This window comes from Orbicella franksi, chromosome 2 (assembly GCF_964199315.1).
Source record: "Orbicella franksi chromosome 2, jaOrbFran1.1, whole genome shotgun sequence".
In the NCBI taxonomy this organism is placed as follows: Eukaryota; Metazoa; Cnidaria; class Anthozoa; order Scleractinia; family Merulinidae; genus Orbicella; species Orbicella franksi.
Window position 1 is genome coordinate 17,967,018 of NC_138146.1, and position 12,976 is coordinate 17,979,993.

Consider the following 12,976-nt stretch of genomic DNA (forward strand, 5'->3'; position numbering starts at 1 on the left):
TCACAACCATCCACAATGCTTGTTTTTTCCCTCATACACAATGCAACAATAACTTAGCCGAAACGTTTCTCAGTATTGCTTAGTTGCTCCCCTATGTTAACTATGCACTGTCGGGTTCAGAACAGCAATTTTTTTATCTGACCAAACAAAATAATTACAATAACATAGAATGAATTTTAACTTAAGATTTCTTTTTCCTTTTTCTTACTCTCACATTGTGCCTCTGTAAGTCTACTAAAGGAAATCAGTGCCTTTAGAAAGCCTGTTTATTCTAGTTTTCTATGGTCGTTAGCTTATAGATTAAGTCGTACACGGTGGGCGCCGGATTTCAATTATACGCTGCGACACTTCATTCGCAGACTGGGAGGTGGGGTTAATTATCCTTTGCTCAACGTTAACTATAAACGTCTTAATTAGACCAGACGAATGTAATTCATGCTGAATTTGAGTCACAATAATGTACTCACATACTGAGAATCTGACAATGGAAACTCAGTTTAAAAAGTTATACAGCTGTTAACAAGGTTAAAAGAACCTCCTTACCGCATCGATCTCAAATTTATCCGCTTGAAGTCGTTTTGGTAATCACTGAATTCCAATTTCCTGTAGCGTGCAAGGCAATCTCGGGAAGAGCATCTTAAGTTAATGTCTACCAGTTTCTTGAGCTGTTATTCAAAGTTGCCATGGCCAGTGATAACTACAACTAAAATATAACTGATTTATCAATGGAGACACGTTATCTAATTATTATATGTCGTCTCCACTAATCCTCCAATCTTTTCTTTATATCACCTAATTTACGAGGCATTTTCAAATTACCAGTTCGAAAAAGCGAGGTGAGGGATAATTGATTGCTGACAAGAAATAATTGGAATGAAATGTGTTATCTTAACCTCAGTATATTTTGAAAGTATGTTTTCCAGTAGAGGTTCATTTGTTGACTGACAGATTCCTCACCCATTATGTCTGACTGACAATTTTTCCTTACCTTTGGTAATATCGTTTGTTGTATTTTACTTTTCTGTGTTCCTTTTATCCACGCTTGGTAATGCGTGGGTTATATTCACATGTTACAAGACCATGAAACGAAAAAACGTCTCCTTGATGTGGTTGGTAATCAACTTAGCGACGGCAGATCTTTTGTTTACCCTTCTTTAGATCTTCAATGGGACAAGCTGTTTGTGGTACTGGGTTGGAGGAAGCATCGTTTGCAGGTTGTATGGATTTTTTCTTGAAACGACTTACACAGCTTCCATCGCCACCCTTGTAGTGATCAGCTACGAGAGACTAACAGCCATCTCAGACCCACTGAACGCAAGAGCGAGGAACTTCTCGAACAAAGGTTATCGCAAGATAGTCACGGTGTGGGGAGGTTATTCGGCTCACTGCTCACCCTTACTAGCGTTGTACCAGTTAGTTGACGAGAATGGTGAGATGGTCTGTAACAATACGACTTGGGGGAGATGTTGGTCGACAAGTCTTCTACAGTCTACATGCGTTCTTTTTCTTTGTATTTCCACTGTCGTACATGATATTCTTGCAAAGTAAGATATTTCGTGCTTTTCGAACAAGTAGAGTCGCTCCCACTCAAATGGAGACACTTGGCACAAGAAGGTTGCCAAGACACTTTTTGCTCTGACAACTGTGTTTATCCTCTGCTGATCCCCATTTACGGCCATGCGAACTCTGACGTATTTTCATTTACCTCAGTCCAATGTGATCTGGAGAGGTAGTCAACTGCTCATCGTTCTCAACACTGTCTTAGATCCCATAATGTACGGTGTTTATGGTGGGAACCTGAAAACATCCCTGCGACGATGTTGTTGTCGCAAGTCTTCTCAACGTGGGAGGCTTATACGCGGGTCCGTTAGTGTTTTGTCCCATGATAACGAAACACAGTTAATAACAACATGTTAATGAGGCGCAAAAAGAGCGCTTGCAATTGAAGGTTACAGAAATGAATTCGATTCAGTAATTCGAGCGGAAAAGCTTAACACTTTCACTTGCTAAAACCACTTCGCACTCACCATAATATTGCTGGCAGATAGTGTACAACACTCGATCGCGCGCGTCGTTGACTTCACAAGTTAAAGAGAAAAGCTACATGTAGTAGGGAAAGAATTGAGAGCTCAGGGGAAACATGCAGAGTGGCGTTGCTAAGTAAAGCGGCGCCAGAGTTCACTGAATGCTAATCATCAGTTGAGACTGAATTACAGTAGCTTGCAGTGCTGTGATTAGTATCGATCATTTCTTTCTGTGGCCGGTGGGGAAAAGAACATCATGTTATATAGTCCATGAGCAACGTCAAAAAGAAGCCGAAAGTGAGAGCGATGTTACTGGCACAGAGAATCATCTGCCAGCAATGTATGTAATTTATAGGGAGTTTAAGCAATGACGACGGTGACGCTTGGGACATGGCATAATGGAAAATGGATTTATATGTTACCTTCGAATGTCGCAACTGTCTAGATCTTTTCAGTACGCCTATCGGTCAAACAACTTGCTCAGGCTAAATAAATTATGACAGCGTTAAGTTCCAAAAGAAAATACGCAAAATTAGGCGTCGCGGTTCAGGTTGTCCAAATACTCAGAACTTGGTCATTTCACATTGTTGTTTTGCAGATTACGGCTAATTAAAGAATGTACAAAGATTTATAACGCGTGTGCATAGCTCAGCTCATAAAACTTTAATTTTATTTGGTGACGCCTCATCCCTCCGCACTTTTTTGGGAAAATTTAACCAGTCAGAGAAATTTAAGGTTCTTAAGGGTTGATAAGCTTTGGTAAACATTTTTTTATATATAATTTTGCTAGTTGGTTGTAAACGTTCTAAATTTTATTACGGCTGTATTTGAGGCTTTTAATCCCATAACTTCTAGATACAGGGCCCCTATTGAGACCAGCCTCGGAGCTGAATGGGCTACCCTGTCTAAATAAAGTTTACTCACCGGAGGAAAAAAGAAATGTGCTGTAAAAACTCTCCTGACTGCTAAATTTCCCTGGAGACCTGCCATGTCAGCCGTTTTCTCCACATGTCTTGCTAATTCTCTCTTCTCTGTGACTTCTTTGGGATTGCCTTGCAAAAACTGCGGAGCACTCATCATGTTAAAATAATAATAATAAAAAAATAATAATAAAAAAAATAGAACTTAAATAAGGCCTAAAAATGAAAACAAATTGTATCTCAAAAAGGTGTTCCAAAATGCACCAAATGGCGTTCGAGCATGGCTGAACTTCCAAAATTTCCTTAGGAAGGATGCCCTCGGATCCTCCTAAAAGGATGGGCCTCAGGCCCATCAGCATACCCTACCAACCCTTGTGCCCCTCCCTCCCCCCCCCCCCCTCTCCACTATAAAATTTGTTACTATGGGACTGCAATGCAAAATTATTTTCTCTGTCCAATAAGGAATAAACAAATAAACAATTAAACTCAAACAAATCACTGACTCACTGATTCAGTCAATAAATGAATGAATGAATGAACAAATAATTCAGTCAACCAGTCGACCAGTCGACTAGTCCACCGGTCCACCGGTCCACCGGTCCACCGGTCCACCGGTCCACCGGTCCACCGGTCAACCGGTCAATCAGTCAAGCAGTCAATCAATCAATCAGATAATGGATCGATCGATCAATCAATCAATCAATCAGTCAATCAGTCAGTCGATCGATCGATCCGAACTATGGCCTTCGAACGCAGACGTATTTCCAGCTGTCCCTTGTCTCCACCGACAAGTTATTCGGCGGAGACAAGCGACAGCTGGAAATAAGTCTATGTTCGCAAGGAATTCGCAGGCTACCTGAACTGTACTGAACTAGCGATGATGTGAATCTCTCGTATGAGGGGGCATCCTTCTTTAATAGTTAAGGTTGTACTAGGGCCTGGTACAAGGGTATCTAGCATTTCTACTGTCTTCTTATTTGCTTTGCCCTTTTTCGTTGCTCACCCTTACCTTATAAATCCTTTCTCAGGCCCCCTCTCGCATTGTCTTTGCATTGCCTTGGCGTTGCCGCCTTATTGCCGACTTTTTCTGACAGGCTGGTCAGCGGACGAAATATCTGAAACTTGATAACTCATGTATGGTTTCCAGTATTTTTGCTTTCCGGCGCGCAGAACACGAACAAGGTTATCAGGTATGTAATTTTCAATGTAATTGTGATTTGATATGGTAGCTGCAAGATCGTATTAACTAAACCCAAGATTTGCTTACAAGGTTTGTGGTTTTCAGCAATTTTGATGATCTTAATTCGAGTTAATTCCAACGTTTACGTAAATCTGTTCTGATAATCCTACTGATACTTGGTCGATTTTTTTGAGGATTCCGTGTCGGATCCACCAGTAAGAATTTTTCTCAAATGTCGAGTCTATGTAGTTAATGGTTGCGATCTATAGTACGCTTTGTTTAGACACAAGCTGTGGTCCGACCCGTACCATCACCCATTATAGCATCCAAATCAACCCTTGTTAACCTCCCCCCCCCCCCCCCCCCCGTCCAAGGCGTACCCAGGGCATTACATAGGCGAGCGGGAATTTGACTTCGGGGGTTGTTCCCGGGTTGGGAATCTGACAATTTATGGAAAGGGTAGGGGCAGAGGGAATTAAAAAAAAAATGCTGTTTGAACATAATCTTAAGGTTGAGCTTGTAGAAGTTAATTGTTTTATGATGACATACATGCAAAAACTTTAGCATGCTGGTTGACTGACAGCACGTTATGATTAGTTAACTCCAAACAGTGCAGGAAGTTGAAATTAACATAATTAGTAATAGTAACTGGACCAAGTGGATTGCAATTCAGCAAGTAATCACGTGAGTAATTTTAAAAGGGGACGAGCGTGAAGCACAAGGCTGATTTGAAAATACAAGCACGATTATTCCCTGAATTGCATGACACAAGGACCAATTACTAATTAATTGTTCCTATAACAAATTTCGGAATTAAAAATGTCTTTTGGGAAGTTATTTTGAGAGAAAACGTCTGTAATGCTTTTCATAAGTTTTGAAAACTGTGGGAAACACTGTAAAAGAAGCCATTAAACCATGCATAATTGAACTGAAAATCACATGGGTATCAATTTTATACCTGTAATTAGACACCCACATGATCACACGCTGATTACATGACAAATAGGCGTGCGGAGAACCAATCACGATCGAGAAGTCTGTTTTAGATACGATTATAACAAGTAATCAAATGATTTTTTCAATACAATTTGGAACAAATAAGCACTCGTAAATTTTTCAAAGACTACAAAAAAAAAAAAAAAAACACACTCACCCTAAGTTTTGAGAAATGTACTATACTAAGGGATACAGGGGAATTTCAAAGAGGATATTGATTTTCAAGCGTGATTTTTTAGCTCCTTAACTTGGTGCAGAAGACACAAGACATGTTACAAAAAAACACCACCCTGCAAACCGTTTGTTTTCATTGTTTTCCTCATTCTTTTGTCCTTTTGTTTTTTATTGTTTTGCATCAGCTGTGTCTTCTACACCAAGTAAGAGCCATTTTTTTCTTTCCCATTTGCCTTACTGTGGCCTGAGGTATGTTCTTGGTGAAGGGACATTTCTTTGGGTTTTGACAAAACACTGAAACCCTACAGCATCAGACCCCCTGTAAAATCCATGGAAAATAGAAAATAAAGCCCAGAACTATTAATTGGACCAATTCAGGTTTATTAATAAATTTAACTCACCTGCCAGATGCATTGCAGATTGCCTGCTCTCCTCTCCTTTGATTGTCAGGGCAGGTTTTGTATGGAAAATTGGGCATAGAATAAGTTGGAATAAATATAAAAAATAATAAAATAAAACTGCAACACTTCACAACTTTCCTTCAGCTAATATTCAAACATCACAAAATGTGAGTAAGAATCAGTGATGCCACTGCCAAAAAATCTCAGGAGGTTGTTCTGCCCAGTCTCTGTTGAGCATCACGTAAAAAAAAAAATTACATAAAAAATAAAAAAAAAATTCAAAGTTTCAAGGACCTGCAAGCCATCCATGAATTACCTTTCAAGGTCACAATAACTTAAAAAGACTGAAGTACAAAATCATCCATAAGGAGAAAAAATGGTTGTAACAGTGATCAAGTCAACATGATACATGCGACCACTGTATATTCTGATGAAACACTCTCTAGAATATATGTTTAACAGTAATGTCAATTATAACAACAAGTGGAAGACATCTGTAAAAGAATAATAATCATTAATTATTAATTGTTATAATAACAGCAACAGGTGGTAGATGATCCAGTTGACACACTACCTGTGATTACTCAGTGACACTCTAAAAAAAAATCATGCCCCAGAAAATCACCCACCCAACCCCACCCTCCCTTCAAAAAAAAAAAATCATGGTCCATTACTTAGTCCATTCCTTAATACTCATAGGATGGGAATGTTTCTTTTTTAATGTAACATACATTAATTGTACTCTGTATATGCTTTGATCCTTATGAAGGCATTTGCCTGAATTTTATGTCAGTTAAGATCATTTTATTTTAAATCTGAATATTTGGCATAAGTATAATTTCCAGAGGTGAATACAAGAATTGAACATTCTGATTGGTCAAAAAGCTCAGATTATGATGCTATATTCACTGAGGTTAGCAGTGAATATAATATTTCTAAGCTTGGTTACTTAAAGCTCGCCACCTTTACCATCTTGGCAAGTAAACATGACAGACAGTTTCTGAATGAAATTTTCGTTCATTCCAATTATTAGACATCAGGATAATTGAAAGGATGGATAATTTTCAAAATGACTGTTGTTGCCCTTGGACCAAAAGTCTTTTCAAGGCATTCAAGAATCATAAATGCAGTGGTTTATACATCGATCACCAGCTGAGATCAGATTGATTGACAGAAATTTATTTTCTTCAGACTAAAGCTATTAATTTTAGACAATGATGAAAACTATGAATGAAGTCGACAATGATAAAACAAAGGTACTAGATAAATTGATTTTTTGTAGTGTTTCGCTTGTTTGTTTTTCAAAATAGATGTAAATGTAAGCTTCTTGTTGAAACTAGGGCTGCATACGTGTACGCAAACAAACAATTGTGAATGTGCTTTTATGCTTTAGTCCATTATTTTGTAGTCGTTGATATTCACAGCTGAAAATTATACTAAAACAATTATTATTCGCCTCAGGCTCAGTGGACATTTTGTAAATTCACCAATGTTCACTTCGCCTTTGGCAAATAATTGTAAAATGATTACTCCCATACATGTATATCTCATGGTGAGTTGAACGATTAGGACAGCATGGATGAGAATCATCTTGCACTGAGGAGATGAATGAACACATCAGGCACTTAATTTAAACCCTGTGAAAAATTATGGACCATTCATAGTACAGTATCATTATCAATCATCAAAACTTTGAATTCCTCAGAGTTAATCATGGTAGACTTGTGCAATCATTACATTTATTTATAACTCTCAAGTTTCTGAACTCTGCTACATTTCTTAGAACAAAGTTGCTTATTAATTTTTTGTTCTCACTGTTGTTTTTGTTTTGTTTCTTTTCTTTTTATTCTGGTTTGCAGTATTCTGCATTCTAGCTATTAATTCTGACTATTAATTTTGCAGTAACAGGTTTCAGTATCAAATGATTGAGTGTGCACACTCCTTTAGTTTTTTTATAGGTAACTTCAGTGGTCAGTTAATTATACAGTGTACCACATTTCTATATAAATTGATCAAAAAAATATATTTTGTTCTGCTAAATTATGAATAGCACAGTGTGCACATCCTGTTCCCAGCAACAGTAGTCCATTAGGTATAATTTTATTCCTTGTTATTATGTTGCCACGCCATCACATAAATGAATTCAAAATTCTTTTTATTCTGAATTCCTGAATAACTTTTCGGTAATAGATCTCTATCCAGAAATAAAAATGGGTACTAGTGCTCAACTAATCAAGTTGTCAAATTGGCACTCAGAAATACAGACGAGCCATCAACCTTGCAAAACTCCCCTTATCTGCCCCCGCCCCTTTTCATGCCTTCACCCCTTCCCCTTCTTCCCCTCCAAAGGATTAGACCACCAAATTTGTAATCACTAACCACATCATAACTATCTTTACTCTCATTAGGGTGACACATTTACAATCATGGTTGACAACCCCCAATCCCAAAATCCTTCAATACAGAGGATTCATGGAGTAGCATGCAGGCCAGGGACAACTAGGGAAATGATAGAGGCACTTCCTGGACTTGTCGCAAGAGAAAAAGATATTTATGTTGTTTCATATCCAAAAGCTGGTAAGGTGGTTACCACACTTTGCATTTTAAGTACATTTGTACCAGTTGCAAGTAGTACCTCTGCATTTGCAAGTACATCTTATAAGCACTACTCTTTCTAGCATGTAGTTAAATTAGGTGTTGAATTAAAACCTAGCTGAGAGGCTTTGAAATAAGACCTTGTCTTAAGTACACGTACAATTGTCAGGGTTGTCTTTCGAAACAGCTGTTTACTAAGCCAGTGATTAGAAATTTATAGCCTGCCTCAGTCAATGAAATTTACCACTGCATTTTTTTAGCAAAGATCAAAAATTCCTTTTCAAAGGGAAAATATTTGTGTGCATGATTTTCGTTATGCAGTGAAACCTGTGTTAAGCGGACACCCTTGGGACATTCACTAGTGTCTGCTTAATGCAGGGTGCCTGCTCTAAACAGGTTCTAATGTATTGTGCAATAATATTTAATTAAAAACCCTTTTGTAACACAGTATAACACAGTGTAAGATCAAAGACTGCTCATAGCACAATATCCAGTCAGTCCATGCATCAATGGCTTGATATTGGTTTCCGTGTCAACTTAAAAGAGGTGTCCACTGAATGCAGGTTTATTTTACAGTAAAAGTGGGAAGAAAATAAAATTTAAAAAAAAAAAAAGGGAGCCAGCGTGGCCGAGTGGTCAGCGCGTCGGACTCACAATCCAGCCGTCCCGCTCTGGCCACTACCTGGATTTGTTTCTCGGTTCAAGTTCAAATTCTCGGCCACGCTTGTAAATAGCCAACTGGTTTGCCTCCGGCCAGTTGGGATTATTAACAATGTTATGTTCAGGTTGAATTATTTATTTCAGTTGTTTGCTCGGCCCCACTAGCACTTGTGCTATAAACATTGCCGAGGGTAAATAAAGGTTATTTTATTATTATTTTTTTTAATCTGGAATAACCGACTTTGCTTTAAAACAACATCGCATTTTAATGTTAAAGGAGTCTGAGCCGAGCTTTTAAAAGTAAAAAGTCCTTGAAGTGTCCGCTTATTGCAAGTTTTGTGCAACAAAATGGCTTAATATTGGTTTCCGTGTCAACTTAAAAGAGGTGTCCACTGAATGCAGGTTTATTTTACAGTAAAAGTGGGAAGAAAATTTAGGGACTTAAGCTGGTATCAACTCAATAGAGGGTGCCCGCTTAATGTGGGGTCCGCTTAATACAGGTTTCAATGTATTTATTCGTTTTAGGGACGACATGGACACAAGAAATTGTCTGGCAAATTCTCCATGATGGACGAATTGATTACAGGTGGATTGACATGCGAATTCCGTGGATAGAAGGGATGCTTTTTCCGTACAAAGAAAATCCTTACAAAGTATCAACTGTTGACATGATTGAGAAAATGTTTGAGAGCTTTCCTTCGCCTCGTGTTTTCAAATCACACCTGCGCTACCATCTGATTCCCAAGGCTGCTGACAAGACTAGAAAGCCTCGGTACATTTATGTCATGCGTAATCCCAAAGATACAGCTGTGTCATATTATCACCATTATCACTTCATTCCCGCTGCAAAAGATCCGTCTTCTTGGGAAACGTTCTTTGACCAGTTCATAAAAGGAGAAGGTAAGCCACTCTTTCCCACTTTTATTTGTTGGTTAAACTGAAGCCATGATCAACAAAGTAACTAAGACGAGTTATGTGCTGTCTCGAGATTAAACAGTTAGTTGTTTTTTTTCTGAAGAATGCCAGTGTTTGTTTCAATCCCTTACATGTACCTGACCGTTGGCTGCTGTCAGATTTTTATTTCCCTCTATAGACAGGGTCCCAAAGTTGTTATTCAGTGGCTAGGAGTTATGTTTACCCTATGCTTCCTCTGTGTTGCTAAGCTGTTAATCTCTTTAATATAATGGTCATGCCCTTTGTACAGAAGAACCAGACTGACTGTGATGACTGAACCTTACTTGGCCACAGTCGGCCACAGTGTTTTAGCCGATTCTGTTTATTTTTGTTGACTATCAGTTCTAAATTTCAACTGGCTGAGCAGCAGTCTTGTAGTGGCAAAATCTCTACCACAAAACTACCAAAGAAGAATGAATTTCTTATAATAATGTGCTTTTAAACAAATTGACCGATGTCTTTCAAGTTTACCTCAATTAAATCCGTTTCATTAATCTCCAACTTTGCCCATCCATGCCACATTTTGGTTTTTCAGTGTTTCTTTTGAGTTCTTCTACGGCTTTTAACCATTATTAATTGCGATATTTCAGTTTATTCTACAACCAAATGGTAGGAGTTGATTTTTCCTAAAATTGGGTGTATACATGTACCTTGTTCATAATAATATTGCATTCACTAAGTATACTGTTTCCCAGCTAGCACTAAGCGAGCAATTTACGTGTTTGTTGTTCTTTCAGTAAATTCAGGCTCTTGGTTTGATCACGTGTTAAGTTGGTGGGAACATCGAGATGACCCTAACATATTATTTGTAAAGTATGAAGACATGAAAAAGGTAACTTACAGTATTTAAAGTTGATACCATTATTTTGATATGGAATTAACTGGTAGAGTAGGGTTCTGTTTCCCTGTTGTAGAGAAGGTTTTGATGATGAATTTGAGCGACTGCTGGTTAGTTGTATCGTGCCATTCATTCATTTTTCATTTCTGGTCAGAGCCCTTGATCCTACAGATTTGCTTTAGATCATTCGGTATCACGATTAACACGTTCATTGTCATGTAGTTCAGGATGCCAAGCGTATTGTTATATTTTACGGTGATACATTCGTACCTTCTGGATCAGTTCTCTAATCCAGTGTAACAGTTTTCAAAATTTAGCCCTAAAACGATTTGAACGCGACGCACAATCTTCCGCAGTCAATTATTATTAACTGAGGTCGTTACAAGTGGTTGAAATACTTATATCGTCAAACCAGGTTTAATTAACAAGATAGCTTTTCCACTGGATTGTATGTCATCGCATGAACGAACGAATTGAACTATGCAACATTAAGTTAATCTTGAAATGGTCAAATCATCTGCTCTACTTGACTGAATTTGGCCAGGCGTAGACGGAGTTTGACCGATATTATGGAGACCCGAGTCTGTGAACTTGAACTAGAACTTGCGAATTCCCCAGAACCTTCTAATTGTTTGGATCAGGTTAAGTTAACAAGAAGCGGGCATTTTTCTACTCGTTCTTTAAATAAAGCCAACAAAATACGATATTACATCATAACCTCAGTTGTTTAGCCTCTATAGCTAGGCGCACGCAAAACGTGCACGTGGTGCGCGACCAATTCGTGCGTGGTGTAATCATAGTTTTTTAAAACTATGCTGATAGTATAGTCAATTACTATACAGAAATGTGAAAAAAGACGTAAAGTTGGATTCCGAAACAGTAATTTTTTTTCTTTAGGATCCGCAAGCCGCCATTGACAAAATCGCACGTTTCATTGGAAAAGAGATCTCACGCGAAACACTCGATCTTATAGTTCAACAAACGACAGTGGATGCTATGAAAAACGAGGGGAACGCCAACTATAAATGGATGTCTGGTACTAAAGGTGACTTCATTCGCAAGGGTGAAATAGGTGACTGGCAAGCAATGTTCAGTGAGGAACAAAACAAGATGCTTGAGAACATCTACAAAGAAAAACTGGCAGGGACAGGGCTGGAATTTGATTTTGATCCAAAATAGATGGAAAAAAGGGTTGAATTGTGCGACCGATACGATATTTGTGAGGAAGACTTTAGTCGTGTTAGGTCTTTGTCTAACGCAGCTCCACCCTTAGAGTGGTCCCATGCAAATACCCCTGAATCCACGAACTAAAGCCAGGAGAGCTTATCGCAAATTGACAAACTGAAACGTACTACTTTTCAAATATATCAACTGTCATTCGACATGGTCAACACTGTACTCAGTCTTTGTAACCGTTGTCTCAAAAGAGGGGGAGGGGAGTGGGTGCTTACTTGAGGGGTAGGGTGGGGTGGACGCTTATTTCAAATTTTGGACGATACTCGAGCTGCCTACTGTAGGATTTACGGTATGTGACATCTAATGATATTCCATTCATTAGGCTTACAATTGATACAAGACAAATTGATTCGCTTTGTTACGATGGATATAGTTCACACATATTATTGTAGTTGGGCTGACAAGGGGTAAAATTGCAACTACTGTAAATAACGTGATCAAGTTTATTTTTATGACATAAAAGAGCAAACTGTGCTCATTAAGTGTTTTATGTGACAGCCAGAGACTGATTTTTCTGCATTTTTGTTATAATTGACTTATATTGCGTAAGTCTTCAAATTTGTGGGAGCAAACTGGCACCATCACTACGCAGAAGCCACCTACTTTCTTACACAGCTCATTTTCAGGAATAATTTCGAAGCAATTACATTCTGAAACGTTCCTAAATGGCTGCGATTCCTAAAATATGTATATGAAATCGTTACAACTCCTCTAATAATAATAAAATTCCTTGGTTTACCATGGAATGGATAATTATATGTATAAACGTATCGTGGCCGCAAGTATCAAACCTCTAGGTCTTGGAACGTGCTCCATTTACAATTGAAAATGAGTTTCCATGCACGTATGAGCATAAATTATATGATACGTGATAACCAATCTAGACATTTACTTAGTCATTCCAGCTTTCGCAATTAGACTTGTCATATGTACCTAAATATATGAATATTGGCAATTACCTAGACAGCGGGTTGTTTTCAGGCCCAAACTTCTATTTT

General features: G+C 38.2%; 1 protein-coding gene and 1 pseudogene across 1 annotated transcript; both read left to right on the forward strand.

The window, feature by feature from the left end:
* Positions 1-1,067: 1,067 nt before the first annotated feature.
* Positions 1,068-2,702, forward strand: LOC145471317 (galanin receptor 2b-like; annotated as a pseudogene).
* Positions 2,703-3,500: 798 nt separating this feature from the next.
* Positions 3,501-12,922, forward strand: LOC145478383 (sulfotransferase 1A1-like). The gene is made up of 6 exons (XM_081456397.1): positions 3,501-3,869; positions 4,039-4,134; positions 8,104-8,272; positions 9,476-9,850; positions 10,642-10,736; positions 11,640-12,922. Exons 1-6 carry the CDS (start codon positions 3,840-3,842, stop codon positions 11,919-11,921), a joined length of 1,047 nt encoding a protein of 348 aa, XP_081312523.1. The 5' UTR covers positions 3,501-3,839; the 3' UTR covers positions 11,922-12,922.
* Positions 12,923-12,976: the final 54 nt, after the last annotated feature.